At 43.4% G+C, this 17,068-nt stretch overlaps 1 protein-coding gene across 1 annotated transcript in view; it reads right to left on the bottom strand.

Moving 5' to 3' along the window:
- LOC102774783 (zinc finger protein 124-like) overlaps positions 1-16,682 on the bottom strand; it is a 46,909-nt gene extending 30,227 nt beyond the window's left edge. The window contains exons 1-3 of the mRNA XM_015565352.1: positions 16,515-16,682; positions 1,458-1,584; positions 1,195-1,267 (exon numbers count right to left, since the gene is read on the bottom strand). Coding sequence (XP_015420838.1) covers positions 1,195-1,267; positions 1,458-1,584; positions 16,515-16,517 — 203 coding nt within the window. The 5' untranslated portion in view covers positions 16,518-16,682. The remainder of the gene's footprint in view (positions 1-1,194; positions 1,268-1,457; positions 1,585-16,514) is intronic.
- Between the last annotated feature and the right edge of the window lie 386 nt (positions 16,683-17,068).

Below are 17,068 nucleotides of genomic sequence, written 5' to 3'. Positions count from 1 at the left end.
CTTTCATGATTTCTAAGGGAAGCTGAATAGTGGAAAGCTTTCCCACTGGGGCTGCCTTCATGGCTTTGAATATGTTGGTGATGCTTGAAAGCTTTCTCAGGTTCCTTACATTTATAAGGGTTTTCTTCATATTCCTGACACGGGTATAGTTTGGGTCCAATGTGAGAGCTCAGGTGGTTATTCAAGGATAAATAACCCATGAAGATTTGCCTACACAACTTGGATTTACGTTGTTTTATCGCAGTAGGAGTGTCCTTTTGTTCATTATGATTTGGAATCTGGCTGAAGTTTTCTCTGCATTGACTACCATCCTTCCTTTTACAGGGTCTCTCTACCATATGACTGCTGTAAAAATCAGAAACATATTATTAATACTCTGTTAACAATTTAATATTTATTAATAGCATGACAAAAAAAATAGCATGACAATGACATTTTCACCATTCTCAAGGTAAATGCAGCATATCTGCATATCCAATATTTGAATGTAAATATCCTAAAACCTCTAAAATAGGTTGGATCATAGATGTTATGAAAACACTTATAGTCATTAATGGTACTTCTGTATATGGTTTCCAAGTGTAATTCTTTTTATACACTAAACAACTAGATCATATTTCAGAAAAAAACATTTGGATGAGAATATTATAAGAGTCAATAAATTTAAAACTGGACTGATACAATTGGATTACCTGTTTTAAAGCTTTTTTTGTGGACTGGGCCCATGTGGTCAGTGGTTAAGCATGGATCCACCCACCAGGGGTTTGCTGGTTCAATTCCCCAAAAGGCAATGTGGCCAGACTGCAGAATTATTAACCCCAGTCCAGGGCATGCAGGAGGCAGCCAATTGATGTTTCTATCTCTCCCTCTCACCTCCACACACTAAAATCAATAAAAACATTATTTTTGCACCCCCGGCGAGGCTCAGTGGTTGAGCACCGACCTCTGAACCAGGAGGTCAGTGTTCAATTCCTGGACAGGGCATATGCCCAGGTTCTGGACTTGATTCTGAGTGTGGGGCGTACAAGAGGCAGCCTTAAATAATTCTCTCTCATCATTGATGTTTCTCTTTCTCCCTTTCTGAAATAAATAAAAAAACATTAAATATCTAAATAAAGAAAATAAATATATAAAAACATATATTTTAAAAAAGCAAAGATGCTCTTAATGCTTTCTCTTGTCAATGCGACTCACCTAAGACTCATCCCATGATTTTCATACTGATCTTCACTGTCATGGTCTTCACATTTTTCTTCCAAAATACATGCTAGAAAAAGCATTATAAAATATTAAAGAATATAAAAAATGGTTAAATTTCAGATACACAATGAGCTGTGACAATGCCCAGTTTATCAATGTATTCATTCCCCTTCCGACATTTCAGTTCTTAAAATATTGATGAGCAAGCAACATTTGTTTTGTAATTGATTAAATAAGTAAGAAAGTGTGATCACTACCTACTGATGCCAGGTTCCAGAAGGTTTCCTGCATCACATCTGTGTAGAGTTTTTTCTGGTTTGGATCCAGGAAAGCCCACTCCTCCATGGTGAACTCCACATTAACATCCTCAAAGGCCACTGTGTCCTAAAACATCCCCCATACATATACAGGAGGAAGGATGAGACAGATAGCACAAGAGATCTATATATAACTCATAAGTTCATAAATGACATGTGCTCCCCAACATTCATTCTATGACTTCGGTGTCAGACTATGATCTATTGGCCACACTTACTTCGTCATGAACACATGGAATTATTGCCATGTGGTTTTTTTATTGGGATCACTTCATTGCTCTCTAATGTCAGGGTAAAGAGGACTTTGAAAAAGATAACAAAATATGTCTATTTTAAGTACATTAATTCCTGGTGAGAAAACTCATCTTTAGAACCACCATATGATGCAGCATTCCAGGAAGCACACTATCATATCTGTATAACGTTTTAATGACTATGAATACAATAAAGGCCTGAAAGGTTTTTCTTCTTTTTTCTAATATATGTTTTATTAATTTTAGAGATGAAGGGAGAGATAAAAACATCAATGATGAGAGAGAATCATTGATCAGATGCCCCCCTACACAATCCACACTAGTGATGGAACCCAATACCCAGGCATATGCTCTGACCAGGAATCAAACCATAACCTCCTGGTTCATAGGTAGATGCTCAACCACTGAACCATGCCAGCCAGGCTAGAAGCTTTTTCTTCTATTCTCATTACCAAACACGAGAGGCCAGGAGGTATGTGAAAATTCAACTTGTAACAAAATGTAATTGGTTATATCATCCTGAAGTACCCAGATTATTATAAGTATTTAGCCCTACCTGGTTGAATGAAAATATTCTTTTGGAGAAATATGAATTATCATTTGCTTATATATTTATTTCTGACTCAGTGTGACCTTCTTTTGCCTGTCTCATTTCATGGAGCTAAGAAGTTATCAGAGTTAGAGCTAAGGCATGAGGAAAGCAGGGCAACTTAGACTCTACAAAAGTCCTCCCACTCATGAGCCTGAGGGTTACTTAATACAAATTTTTAGGACACATAGACAGATCACACAAAAGAAAAGTCTTTACAGTAAAACAGTAACACTGTAACCTGGGCGTTGACCTTGAGGCACAATTTAAGACTTGACACGTACAATGGCCTTCATTGCAATACATAATAATTTCATGTTGAATTGGCATGATTACAAAATATATAAGGTGCCAGGGGGGTATTAAAAATATCAGGGAAAACATTTATAAAGATTTGTCTAACCACCATGTTCTACACCTGAAATGAATACAAAATAAAATTACATGTAAATTGTAATTGAAATGTAAACTTTAAGTGGAACATATATGGCGTTCATGCATAGGAAGAATTAATATCACCAACATGTCCATACTACCCAAAGCAATTTATACATTCAATGCAATTCCTATCAAGATACCAATCATATGCTTCACATAACTAGAACAAATATTCCAAAAATTCATATGGAACCACAAAATACCCCAAACAGCCACAGCAATCTTGAGAAAGCACAACAAAGCTGGACGAGTCACACTACCTAATATTCAATTATACTACAAGGCCATCATAACCAAAGCACCATGGTAATGGCATAAAAACAGATGTAGATCAATGGAACAGAACAGAAATCCCAGAAATAAACCCATGGATTTATGGTCAAGTAATACTTGACAAAGAAGGCAAGAGCATACAATGAATAGACTATTTTAGTCTATTCAATAAATGGTGTTGGGAAAATTGGGGCGATACATGCAAAAAGAAAAAGAAAAATGAAACTAGACCAGCTTCTTACAACATACACAAGAATAAACTCAAAATGGATTAAAGACTTAAAAGTAAAGCTCAAGCCCTAACCAGTTTGTCTCAGTGGATAGAGCGTCGGCCTGTGGACTGAAAGGTCCCAGGTTCGATTCGTCAAGGGTATGTACCTTGGTTGTGGGCACATCCCCAGCAGGAGGTGTGCAGGAGGCAGCTAATCAATGTTTCTAACTCTCTATCCCTCTCCCTTTCTCTCTGTAAAAAATCAATAAAATATATTTTTTTAAAAAATGTAAAGCTCAAAACCATAAAAATCCTAGAAGAAAACATAGGCAGTAAAATCTCGAACATTTCTCCTGGCAATATTTTTTTCTGAAGTATCTCCTCTGTAAAGGGAAACAAAAGAAAAATAAATAGCCCTAACTGGTTTGGCTCAGTGGATAGAGCATAGGCCTGCGGACTGAAGGGTCCCAGGTTCGATTCCAGTCAAGGGTATGTATCTTAGTTGCGGGCACATCCCCAGTAGGGGGTGTGCAGGAGGTAGCTGATGGATGTTTCTCTCTCATCAATGTTTCTAACTCTCTATCCCTTTACCTTCCTCTCTGTAAAAAATAAAAAATGTATTTTGAAAAAAGAAAAATAAACAATTTGGACTATATCAAACTAAAAGGAAATCACCAACAAAATGAAAAGACAACTAACTGAATGGTAGAACATATTCCACAATGAAATGTCTGATAAGGGGTTAATTGCCCAAAATGTATAAAGAACATATACAATCCCTGGCCACTATGGCTCATTGGTTAGTGTCTTGGGTTCGATTCCCGGTCAAGGGGATGTATCTGGATTGCGGGTTCAGGTTTGTTCGCTGACCCAATCATGTGTGGGAGGCAGCCAACCAATGTGTCTCTCACACCAATCGATGTTTCTCTCTCTCCTTTCCTCCCTTCTCTCTAAAAAAACAAACAACTAATGGAAAAATATTTCTCAGATGAGGATTAACAACAACAACAAAAATTTATACTACTCAACACCAACCCCCCCCCCACAATCCAATTGAAAAATAAGCAAAGGACCTGAATAGACACGTGTCTAAAGAGGGCATATAGATGGCCAATCCAATTAAAAAATGGGCAGCCCTGGCCTGGTGACTCAGTTGGTTGGAGCACTGTTCTGTACACCACAAGTTTGTGAGTTCGCTTCTCAGTCACGGCACATATCCCAGTGGTGGGTTAGATTGCTGGTTGGGGTGTGTATGGGAGGCAACTAATTGATGTATCTCTCTCTCCCTCTCACTTCCTATTTTTCCAAAAGCAATAAAAAAAATATCTGGAGAGAATTTTTGTTAAAAAAGGAAATAAAAGAACACAAAAAGAACCCAGCATATATATCCTATCTAATAATAGACAAACATGGTAATTAACCATACCTTCGCTACCATCGCCATTGGCTGATCAGCGTGATATGCAAATTAACAGCCAACAAAGATGGCAGCTAATTTGCATACTGCAGGCAGGGTGGGACACTGGGAGCTGCCATCCAGACCCCCATGTGCGACCCCAGGATCCGCCAGAAAGCCAGGCCAAAGGCAAGGTGGCCCCCCGGGACCCAGGAGCCGCCTTGCCTGTGGCCCGTGATCATGATCATGATCGGAAAGCCAGGCCACAGGAAAGGCAGCCCCCTGGGACCCAGGAGCCCGTCGGCGAGGTCTGCAGGTGAAGCAGCCATCAAGCTATGAGGGGGAGGGTGGGGGGCGGAAGGACCTACAGGAGCAAAGATTGAAGGCTCCAGCTGCAGCGAAGACTGTGTCCAGACCGAAGATGGAAGGCGGTGGCCAGAGTGAAGGTCTGGGTCCTGGGTGCCAGAGGAAAACTGGTGCTGGCAGCCAGGGGAAAGAAGGCCTATTGCACGAATCTTCGTGCAACGGGCCTCTAGTGTGTGTGTATATATACTTTTTTAAATGGGCAAAGGACCTGAATTGACACTTCTCCAAAGAGAACATAGGGATGGCCAATAGACATGAAAAATGCTAAAAGTCACTGATTATCAGTGAAATGCAAATTAAAACCACACTGAAAAATCACTCACACCTGTCAGAATGGCCATCATCAATAAATCCACAGTTGACAAGTATCACTATGGAGTTTCCTCGAAAAATTAAAAATGGAACCGCCTCATGACCCAGAGATTCCACTTCTGGGAATATATCCAAAGAAACTCCAAAACACCAATTCAAAAGAAAATATGCACCCTATATTCATTGTAGCATTATTTTTTAAAAAATATATTTTATTGATTTCTTACAGAGAGGAAGAGAGAGAGATAGAGAGTCAGAAACATCAATGAGAGAGAAACATCAATCAGTTGCCTCCTGCACACCCCCTACTGGGGATGTGCCCACAACCAAGGTACATGCCCTTGACCAGAATCAAACCTGACCCCATCACACCTCTGCTACTGCCATTGCCAGCAGCATAAGCCTCGGCCAGCCCTGGGTGACTAAGGGGCTGAGGGGACTGGGGGACTCCGGAGGCAGGTAGGGCTGAGGGGACTGGGCACCACTATCTTTGAGGGAATTAGCATATTCCCTCCTTATTGGCTGTGGGCACCACCATCTTTGAAGGTGTGGCAGTCAATTAGCATATTCCCTCCTTATCGGCTGTGGGCACCGCCATCTTTGTGATGGCATGAGGGTCAATTAGCATATTCCGCTTTATTAGATAGGATAGACAAGATTTGGAAGCAGCAAGCCCTGACCAGTGTGGCTCAGTTGGTTCAGTGTCATACTGTGTACCAACGGGTTAGCCATTCCATTCACAGTGTGGGTGCATGCCCAGGTTGTGAGCTGGATCCCAGTAGAGGGAGTGCAGGAGGCCGCAGATAGATGTCTTGTTCTCACATCAATGTTTCTCTGTCTCTCCCTCTCCCTTTCTCTTTCTATAACAATACAAAAATGTTTTTAAAAAATTTTTAGCCAAAACCGGTTTGGCTCAGTGGATAGAGCGTCGGCTTGCGGACTGAAAGGTCCCAGGTTCGATTCCGGTCAAGGGCATGTACCTGAGTTGCAGGCACATCCCCAGTAGGAGATGTGCAGGAGGCAGCTGATCGATGTTTCTCTCTCATCGATGTTTCTAACTCTCTATCTCTCTCCTTTCCTCTCTGTAAAAAATGAATAAAATGTATTTAAAAAAAACTTTTTTTAAAGAAAAGGTTTGATAGCTGCTCAAGTGCCCACCATAGGTGGATGGATAAAAAAACTGTGGTAGCCTTGGCCAGTGTTGCTCAGGGGTTAGAGCATCAGCCCCCACACAGAGGTGTCTAGGGTTCAGTTCCCCATCTAGGGGTTGTACCTGAGGCAGCCCAGGTTGGAGAAGCCACTAGGCACACAGAAGCCTTCAGGCAACCAGCATGCACCTGCCCTGCTGGCAGGATGCCCAGGAGGAAGGTCAGCTCTGCTGAGGGGGCAGCCAAGGAGGAGCCCAAGAGGAGGTCGGCGAGGTTGTCAGCCAAACCTGCTCTTGCAAAGTGGAAGCAAGGCCAAAAACAGGCAACAGGGAAGGATATATTTGCAGACGAAAAAGAGCAAACAAAAGGGAAAGGGGGAACAAAGGGAAAGCAGGCAGAAGTGGCTGACCAGGAACTGACTACCTGCAGAAAACAGAAAGACTAAAAGGAGGAGATGCCAGCCTCTGATGAAGCAGACGAAAAAGAAGCCACGTCTGACTAATATCACGCACCACGTCTTATCCGTGGTCCCTGTCTCCCTTCCTGTACAATCCAGAGGAATATTTTTATCAACTATTTTGTAAATGCAAGTTTTTTTAGTAGCTCTAGGAACATTTTTAAGAAGGAGGGGATTCCACCTCATTCCATTTTTTAAAGTGTAATTGCTTTTTTTAAAAAAAGATGAAGTCATTTGCTGCTTGTTTATTTTTCAGTACAACCAGAAAAAAAATGGAATATTGAATATGGGAGGTTTGATTGTCTTGGTTGTCAGCTTAACATTTCATAGATGGGGGTAGTTTTTATATCCAATGATACAAAGCATACTAAATGGCAATTTGGGATCAGGCATGCATTTGCTATGACTTGAACTTTTTTTAATATATATTTTTATTGATTTCAGAGATGAAGGGAGATGGAGAAAGAGAAAGAAACATCAATGATGAGAGAGAATCATTGATCGGCTGCCTCCTGCACGCCCCACACTGGGGATCGAGCCCACAACCTGAGCATGTGCTTGACCTGGAATCGAACCCTGACCTCTTGGTTCATAGGTGGACGCTCAGGAGCCATACCAGCTGGGCTATCTTGAACATTTTAAATTACTTCTATTCACATGTTTTTGGTAGAATTGTTTCCTAAAGAAAACCACTGCTTGACCTGGGCTCTCCCTATCAGAATTTTGTGCCTCTGTAACATCATTGATGTGGCAGTTTTCCTAGTAAGTTTGTTAATGTGCAGTGAAAGATTGAAAATTTGATTATGTAGTATATATGATATATTAAATTGTGAGTTAGTGGGACTTTGATATAACAGCGTATCAACATTTGAAGATATTGGTACTTGATACTCTATTAAGGAAAATTAGCCTCCAAATTTTAAGCTGGAAAGTCACTGGAATAACTATTTATAAAAGAATCAAAAGCATAATTCCCCTAAATGCTGGTCCCCGAAAGAGATCAATAACCCATTGACATCTGTGTGTGGGGAACAGAGAAAAGGTTCCCACTCACCACTTCTGATGCAAAAAACAAACAAACAAAGAAAACACACAAAACAATGATCTATTCAGTAGAGCAATGACAAAATAGGAAAACCTCGCTTATATTAGGTCCAGGGAGAGTAAGGAGTAAGACAAACTGTCTGGGTCAGCCCTAAGTATTTTTTTCTATAGTGGATCAATAGTGCCTGTTCATAACACAGTGCAAAGCAAAGTACCTTGTCTGGCCCTAGCTGGTTTGGCTTAGTGGATAGAGCGTCAACCTGCGGACTGGAGGGTCCCAGGTTTGATTCAGGTCAAGGGCACATGCCCAGGTTGCAGGCTCGATCCCCACTAGGGGGCGTGCAGGAGGCAGCCGATCAATGATTCTCTCTCATCATTGATGTTTCTATCTCTCTCTCCTTCCCCCATCCTCTCTAAAATTAATAAAAAATATATATTTTTAAAAAGTACCTTGTCTGTAAATAATAGTGCACATTAGCAAACCCGAAATTGCTTTTTCTAGAAATGCTTGCTCACAAAGTTCATTTCCTGCTAGTATCAAGGTACTGAGATTTGGGAATAACCCCATAAACTTAACATTTATAAGTACTTCCGTTTGCATAAAGCGTTTATGCACACAATACGGTATAGAGCAAACTCCTACTTTCCTTTATAGATGCTATGATTTTGTTACATGTTCAGCCTATGCAATCAGGCCCCAAAAACTCTGAGAATTGAGTCTCTGGGGTGCTTCCATGGTGGACAACAATTCACAGGTGTACTCAACTTTTTGTTTGGAGAACTGAGCCCATCCTATGTTATTATACTCAGAGACATCATTTGGAAGCTTGCTCCTGGCTTCCTCCAAATTACTAATAAATTTCATTAAGTATTAAATAAGAATAAGACCATAGCCCTGGCTGGTTTGGCTCAGTGGCTGAAGCATCAGCCTGTGGACTGAAGAGTCCTAAGTTCAATTCTGGTCAAAGGAAAATGTCCCAGGTTCGATTCCAGTCAGGGGCACATGCCTGGGTTACAGACTCGATCCCCAGTAGGGGGCTTGCAGGAGGCAGCCAATCAATGATTCTCTCTCATCATTGATGTTTCTCTCTCTCTCTCCCTTCCTCTCTGAAATTTAAAATAAATAAATGTTAAAAAAGAAAAAAAGAATAAGACCTTAATGGGAAAATTTAAAAATTGTGTATTGGATAATGTCAATGTAGAATGAAATAAGTGAAAAGATGGCATGTGTCACCCAGATGTCATGTCTCCCAAATAATATCTGTATCAAATCTCAAAAATCCCCAAACCAGACTCTTTTGGCATCAACAAAAGCTAACCTTCAAAACTAATAGAGGAAAAAAGGTCCAAAAGTGGACATTCTTCCGAAGAATAAAGGGGGCCCTGGCCGGGTAACTTAACTGGTTAAATAAGTCGAAAAACAAATCGATGTTACACTCTCTACCTGCCTTTCTCTCTCTATCTAAAATCAATAAATATTAAAAGCCCTAATTGGTTTGGCTCAGTGGATAGAGCGTCGGCCTGCGGACTCAAGGGTCCCAGGTTCGATTCTGGTCAGGGGCATGTACCTTGGTTGCGGGCACAAACCCAGTAGGGAGTGTGTGGGACGCAGCTGATCGATGTTTCTCTCTCATCAATGTTTCTAACTCTCTATCCCTATCCCTTCCTCTCTGTAGAAAATCAATAAAATATATTTTAAAAAAAAATAAATAAATATTAAAAAAGGAAGAAAGCGGTGGTCTACCTAACATACATAAAATATTTTTAAGCTAAAATATTCCAGGTGGTACAGTATTAGTAGAGAGAAAAACAAATAGACCAAGGGGAAGAAAGGTTTCTTCCATGGGCTAACATTTAAGATGATCAAAGATAATTCTTTAAGTTGATCAAGGACAGAGCAGACATTATAGAGCAGTGGCAAATATCATGAACACTTTAATTCATGGGACAGGTATAGACATTATTTAATTAGGAAAAAAATGCATTGTATTCCCTTCTATTCCATGGGCAATAGCCAATTCATTGTAGATTTAAATGTGAAAGATAAAACTGGGCCACTTCTAGGAGTTACAGGTAAATGATTTATTGACACAAGAAAAGGGAGAATATTCTCATATAAGAAAAGAGTGATAAATTTAAATATATTAAAGTTAAGGTAATTAAAAAGTAAACAAAAAAGGGGGAGAAAAATATCTATAAGACATGCAATATAAAAGGGTTAGTTTTCAGCCCAGCCAGCGTGGCTCATGGTTGAGCGTCGACCTATGAACCAGGAGGTCACAGTTCAATTCCCGGTGGGGGCATGTGCCTGGGTTGCAAGCTCGATCCCCAGTGAGGGGCGTGCAGGAGGCAGCTGATCAATGGTTCTCTCTCATCATTGATGTTTCTATCTCTCTCTCCCTCTCCCTCTCCTTTCCTCTCTGAAATCAATAAAAACATGTATTTTTTAAAAAGGGGTAGTTTTCAGAGTAAAAGTGACAGACACATAATTTAAAAATGGAGAAAGAAGCAAAACATAATTAACAGAAGATGAAAGGTCACATATAAAAAATGTTTATTACTTTGGTATTAGGAGAATATGAAAAAGCTCTGGTGTAAAATGATACTGAATTATAACGTTGTATACCTGAAACATGTTAATAACCAATGTTAGCTCAATTCTTTTAAAAGTGCTGTAAACTGATTTTTTTTTAAATCTGGAGGATTTATCAATAGAATAATAAATAAAGCAGAAACTGAAGGACTTATATGCATGCATATAAGCATAACCAATGGACATAAGACAATGGGGGGTAGGGGAGGACAGGGGATTGTCAAGGGTGGGGGAAAAAAGGAGACATATGTAATACCCCTTGTAATACTTTAAGCAATAAAAAATAAATAAATAAATAAAGCAGAGTATTACACAATATGCAACATTACCTATTCTAAAACTGTTATTATCTCCTGCACAGGTAGGTGGATGCCCACCCAAAATTTAGTTCAGATGTGTACACAAATAACAACACACACACCTCGAGGGTATGAAAGGGCTTGACTTTCATAATGGAAGTGTCTGGGGAGAGCAGGGTAGGCCTCTCAAGTGGCTGAGTGTTGACCTATGAACCAGGAGGTCACAGTTCAATTCATTCACTATGTTATATTCATTAGCACCACCTAAGATCATCAATGGTACCTGGCTTAAATTTATGCGGCTCCAGGTATAACTGTAATTTGAGACCTAGTACAGATGAACTGCTTGAAGGTTTGTGAATAAGTGCATTACAGCAAAATTGATTCAGAACCTATGTTGCAGAGGCCCCAAAGCCAAGTAGTGTACCTTTACCTGTTTTGTTGTGTAAATTTTTAAATACAGTTTTAATTTTCAATTGGTTCTAATTCTGAATATTTGTTTTTCTTTTTTTGGAGGGGCGAGGGGGGGGCTCCTTCCTTTGGTCCTTCCCTGATTTGAGTTTTGGATATACTTGGGGGAGGGTGTCTTCTCTACCCTGGCATTTATACAGTTTTCCTCCAGAGGGCCTCATAGCAGAGCCATCAGGATTAGGAACCACCCCATGACAAGTAGTTGCTTTGCAAGTTTTAAAGAACCTGGAGTTGCCCTAGCCGGTTTGGTTCAATGGATTGAGCATCAACCTGCAGACTGAAGGGTACCGGGTTCGATTCCAGTCAAGGGTACACGCCCCAGGTTATATGCTTGATCCCCAGTAGGGGGCCATGCAGGAGGAAGCCAATCAATGATTCTCTCTCATCACTGTTTCTATCTTTCCCTCTCCCTTCCTCTCTGAAATCAATAAAAATATATTTAAACAAAATAAAATAAAGACCCCGGAGTTAAGTCAGGTATACAGCTGTACCACAGTGAGGCCATGGGTTTGTCCCCTGAACCCTGAGGGTCAGGATCTGTGTTGTAGTCAAGGCAGGGGCAGCAACAGCAGAGGAACTAAGAGTCCTGGAGAGCCTTCTGGTATTAGAGGGGTGGAATGGCTGCCTTTCCTTCTCTTCTCTTTCTCTCTATTTAAACAACTACTCTTTCAGAAGTGACCACCTGATTGGCACCTCTTGTACAGGTGTGCTCACCCTCTTCAACCCTCATCCCTGGAGAATGTCTCAGCTTCACTCCAACACACAGATAAATTCTGGCAAAGACATCAGGACCACGTTAAAGAGGGCCCCGATACCATACTCTGCCTGCCAGTTGCCTAGAAACGCATGAAAGCTCCCGCTCTGGTACAGAGAAGTGAGGCACAACAGGCTCAGCAATGCCACATGGGGCAGCACAGCTCCCAGCACCATCCGCCGGGCACCCAGCAGCCACAGGTCAGCAAGTCTGAGAAACAGCAGACAGACCCACACGGCTGGTAATGGTGGGATGTGCTGTTCCTGGCAGCAAGTTCAAGTGTCATGTTCACCTGCAGAGGTGTGGATGAGAGTGCTCGGGCTGGCCTCTCAAGCAGCTGAGACCTGGCTTCAGACCCAGAAATGGAGCCTGGTGTGGTCATGTGGGCCTCGAAGATGGGTCCTGGGCAAGAGTTCTGCACAGGCAAGGACTCTGTGGTTTGAATCACCTGCCTGCTCTATAGGAGACACCACCCAGGCTTTCTTATCAGCTTGTTCAAGTGGGAGGCAATAGGGACAAGAGTGGCTGAGGCTCAAGCCGTCAGCAGGCAACCATGAAAAAATGCCTAGTCCAGCTGCTTATCACAAGGCAAGAAAAACCCTGTGGAGCTTGCGCTCTGCTGAGGAGTCAGCTGCCTGGGCAAGGGTGTAGAGGTCTGTGCAGACTCTGAGGTGTCAATGACTGAGCTGTGTGGCTCTGAGGGAGGGGTCATTCCCCAAAGTGTCTGTGAACCTGACTGCCTCCCTTAAGAGAGATCCCCTAGTCCCACTCCCTGGGCTCCATCAGCCCCACCCGCCCGATTCCTGGTGGTTCTACCTTTCAGGGGTCTGGGCAGAATCCAGGACAGGCTGAGTTGTTTGTGCAGGGCTGAGGGCCACTCCACCCACCTTCCCCAAAGCTTAATGGGCACCTCCCCCCTCAAGGGAGATCCCCTAGCCCCACCCTTCTGACTCTAGGTGGCTCCGCCCAGCAGAGATGGGCCTCCTGGAGAGTCTGGCACAAACTGAGTTGTGTGGCTCTAGGTCTGGGGCCATTTCTCCTTCCCCGGCACAACCCGTACAGAGTCCTCCCTACACAGGGCCAAATTTTTGTCTGTCTGCACCTGATAAACTCTGCTGGCCTCATCCTGAGGACTTCCCGAGGCTCTGCCCCACCACAAAGGTGTGCGAGCATCCAGGGGTAGTGGCTAGACTTGGTATACACTGGGACGTTTGCTAAGAAATGATCAAAACTGTATTGGAGGGAAGTGGAGTAACAAGTGCTGGAGGGACCAGCATATGTGGGCAATGAGTCTTAAGTTGGACTTTTCTATCCTGCAGATTCATTTTATTTATTTATTTATTTGTTTGTTTGTTTGTCCCACAAATGCTTTTCTTTTCTTTCTTTCTTTTTTTTTTTTAAATATTTGTATTGATTTCAGAGAGGAGAGGAGGGGAGAGGGAGAGAGAGATAGAAACATTAATGATGAGAGAGAACCATTGATTAGCTGCCTCCTGCATGACCCCCTACTGGAGATCAAGCCCACAACCCTGGCATGTGCCCTTGACCGGAATTGAACCTGGGACTCTTCAGTCCACAGGCCAATGCTCTATCCTCTAAGTCAAACCAGCTAGGGCCTGTAGATTTATTTTTTTTAATGTAGAAATTCATATTCTTTATTTTTATCTTTTGCACTTAGGGAACCATTCTAAGCTTTAATTCCTTTAAATAATAACAGGTACAGACCTGTTATAATAACAGATATAAACCACACAAAATGTAAATTTCCAAATCTCTTGCTAAGAGGATATTCATTTATTTTGCCCTTCCTCTACGTCTCACAAGGATATTTTCATGAATAAGTAACATATTCAACAATGCAATAGGGGTATGAGTTTAGCTCCTAAAATGTATTGACGTTTCAGAGCTTTACCTGAGCTTTTAATAGTTGTCCTCACATCAATTAAAATAAAAATGCAGCTGCTACCATTTTAAATGTTAGAGGTCTCTAGAGACATGCCCAGACAAACACTGATCTAAAAGTAATTAAAATGTGCCTGAAAACTTAAATACCTTCTTCACACATCTTGAGTTTCTATAGCCTAAAAAAAAGAAAAAGAAAAAACTATTTGCTTTTACAATTTCCTTGATTTATTCACCTTGTGCCCTCCAATTAACTGATATTGTCAGAATCCAAGCACTCAGGGAAACTAGATTCAAAGGCTGCACTATCCAGTGGATAAGGGACCCAAAGGAAAGAAACACATACGTTGGATTCAGCTCAGATGAGCAGCCTGATCCCCACAGGACAGAAGGAGAGCCACTTTCAGAAGGTTCCAGATGCTGTACTCTCCAGATTGAGACAGAAAGAACCCCTGGAGTGGGCCAGTCCCTGGGGGAGGAGTGAGGGGTAGATTCAAAGGCTGCACTATCCGGTGGATAAGGGACCCAAAGGAAAGAAACACACACGTTGGATTCAGCTCAGATGAGCAGCCTGATCCCCACAGGACAGAAGGAGAGCCACTTTCAGAAGGTTCCAGATGCTGTCCTCTCCAGATTGAGACAGAAAGAACCCCTGGCGTGGGCCAGTCCCTGGGGGAGGAGCGAGGGACACCTGAGCAGCCCCAGGAGTGAAGCTCCAACACTCTCGTCTCCCCGGGGAATAACAGAAATGTGGAGGCAACCAGTTGATGTCTCTCTCTCAAGTCAATGTTTCTCTCTCGGTGTCTTTTCCACTCCTCTCTCCCTTCCGCTCTCTCTAGAAAACAATGGGGAAAAATATCCTGGGGTGAGAAATAAAAAAGTTTGTTGTTGAACAATATGCTTTTTTAAAAAAACAACAACAATATGCTCTTTTATGCGGCAGCAGCCTCAGAGGCCTGGTGTTGGCTGTGCCTTCTGATGGCATCATTGCCTCCTGGGCTTGATGAGTCTGTTTTCTGTGAATTTCCTGGCCTCAGTGTACAGTGTGATACAGTCTACAGTCGGGTACAGTAACGTCCTAGGCCTTCATATTCACTCACCAATCACTGACTCCTGCAGAGCAGCCTCCAGTCCTGGAGCCCATTCAGGGTCAGTGCCCCACACGGATGTACCATTTCCTACCTTGGACACCACATTTTTACTGCACCTTTTCATAAATGCTTCCTACCACTGCATTACAGCTGCCTACAGTATTCCGTACAGTAGCGTGTTGTACAGGTTTTTAGGCTGTTGTATAGGAGCAAAAGGCTATACCATATAGCCTAGGTGTGCAGTAGGCTACACCATGCAGGTTTGTACAAATTGTGTAAATTGCCTAAGATGTACTCCCCAGGCTAAAGGGTATATGAGTGTATTTTTTTAAAAAAATTTTTTTAGTGTTAAGTTTTAATTGATTTCAGAAAGAGGAAGGTAGATGGAGAAATAGAAACATGTTTGAGAGAAAAACATCAATTGGTTGCCTCCTGCAGGTCCCCTCCTGGGGATGGAAGCCCCCAGTCCTGGCATCCTGACCCTGAATCCTCCTGATGCATGAGAGGACGCTCAACCAACTGAGCACACACCAGCTGGGTGTGCAGTTTCAACCTCTCCCAGGAATAAAATTTTATACCAATCACTCTGGAATTTCCTAATCAAGACTAATCTGCCTAACAAGGCTCCAGCTGTTCCTTCCCCTAAGGAACGGTGACCCCGCCTGAAGCAATCCTTCAATCTCCTAGGCAACTTCCTTTCTGCCTATTGTAAACGCCTCCCATTGTGAACAGCTCCTCGGAGATTTTATTTTCTAGATGGGATGCTGCCCTTTTCCCGAACGGGGAATCAAGCCAGTTAGGCCTTCCAATTCACTCAGTTGAATTTTGTTTTTAACGGTTTGAAAAGCACCACAAAACAAATAGCTGATAAGACGCTGTGACTCAGAGAAGGAAGATGGCGGTCAGGATTCGGGAGAGAGACTGGAAATGCAGGCATTTGCTGCAGAGCTAGGCCTGGGGGACACGGGGTGGACTTGAGAGCCTGCTCCACAAACATCAAAACTCAGGAGAAAACGGGGTCCTTCTGGGGAGAAAGGAGGGACGGGGCCCCCACTGACCACAGCTCCTCCCATGCACGAACCGCGGGGACCGAGTCACCATTGTCCCCAATGACCCTCCCCGTGCCTCCACGTGGTCCCCGCACCGACTGCGGAGCCGCGGGGATGAGGGTGCAGAGCTGCCCAGACGCGCTCCGCAGCCCAAGGCCCTGCCGCGGGGACACACTGGACGCCCGGGTCCCGGCTGGGCCCCACCCTGCGAGCCCGAGGGGCCTGCAGTTTCAGCGGAGCCCCCGGCGCCTCGGGTCCGCAGGCTCCGGACCTGACCGTGGAGAGACGGTCCCGCCACGGCGGCTCCACCCGCCCCTCCTCCCCGTCCCCGCGCCCGGCCGCACACTCACCATTTCTGGTTCCTGGGCCTCCGAGTCCGCCTGCAGCTCCCACCACCTTACAGATCGCAGCTCCACACAAGAGGGCAGAGCAACCTTAGGTTTTAAGGGCAAGAAAAGCGCCGGCCGGATCTCAGCCGCAGCCAGCAGGCCTTCCACGCGGTTGCAGATATCGGTGCCCCCACCGGCTCCCAATAGCCCCACCCACCTGGCGCCCAGCTCAGGTGACAGACACTTCTCAAAACATCGCCCCCTAGCGCCTGAGGTGCACAGGCCTGAGCCCGAAGCAGCCAGATCTGTCCAGGGACGTTTGCACTGAGAGGCAGCGCTGAGAGTCCCAGGGAACAGTGGTCCTTCCTTGCAAACACACACACTGAAAAGGCACCTCATGAACCTGGCTCCATTTTCATCTTTGTTGACACTGGAGTCTGACGTGTGGATTTGCAAAAAGGTGCACAGGCTCAGGTAGATGGGACGCATTAGGTGGGTATCTTTCCAGAACTACCGTCAGGTTCCCAAAAAGAGCATTGAAACCAAAAACAAGCCATCCTTTCCTGGAAAAAATA

The sequence above is a fragment of the Myotis davidii genome, unplaced genomic scaffold, assembly GCF_000327345.1.
Source record: "Myotis davidii unplaced genomic scaffold, ASM32734v1 scaffold1439, whole genome shotgun sequence".
In the NCBI taxonomy this organism is placed as follows: domain Eukaryota; kingdom Metazoa; phylum Chordata; class Mammalia; order Chiroptera; family Vespertilionidae; genus Myotis; species Myotis davidii.
This window is presented reverse-complemented; position numbering and strand designations above follow the sequence as displayed.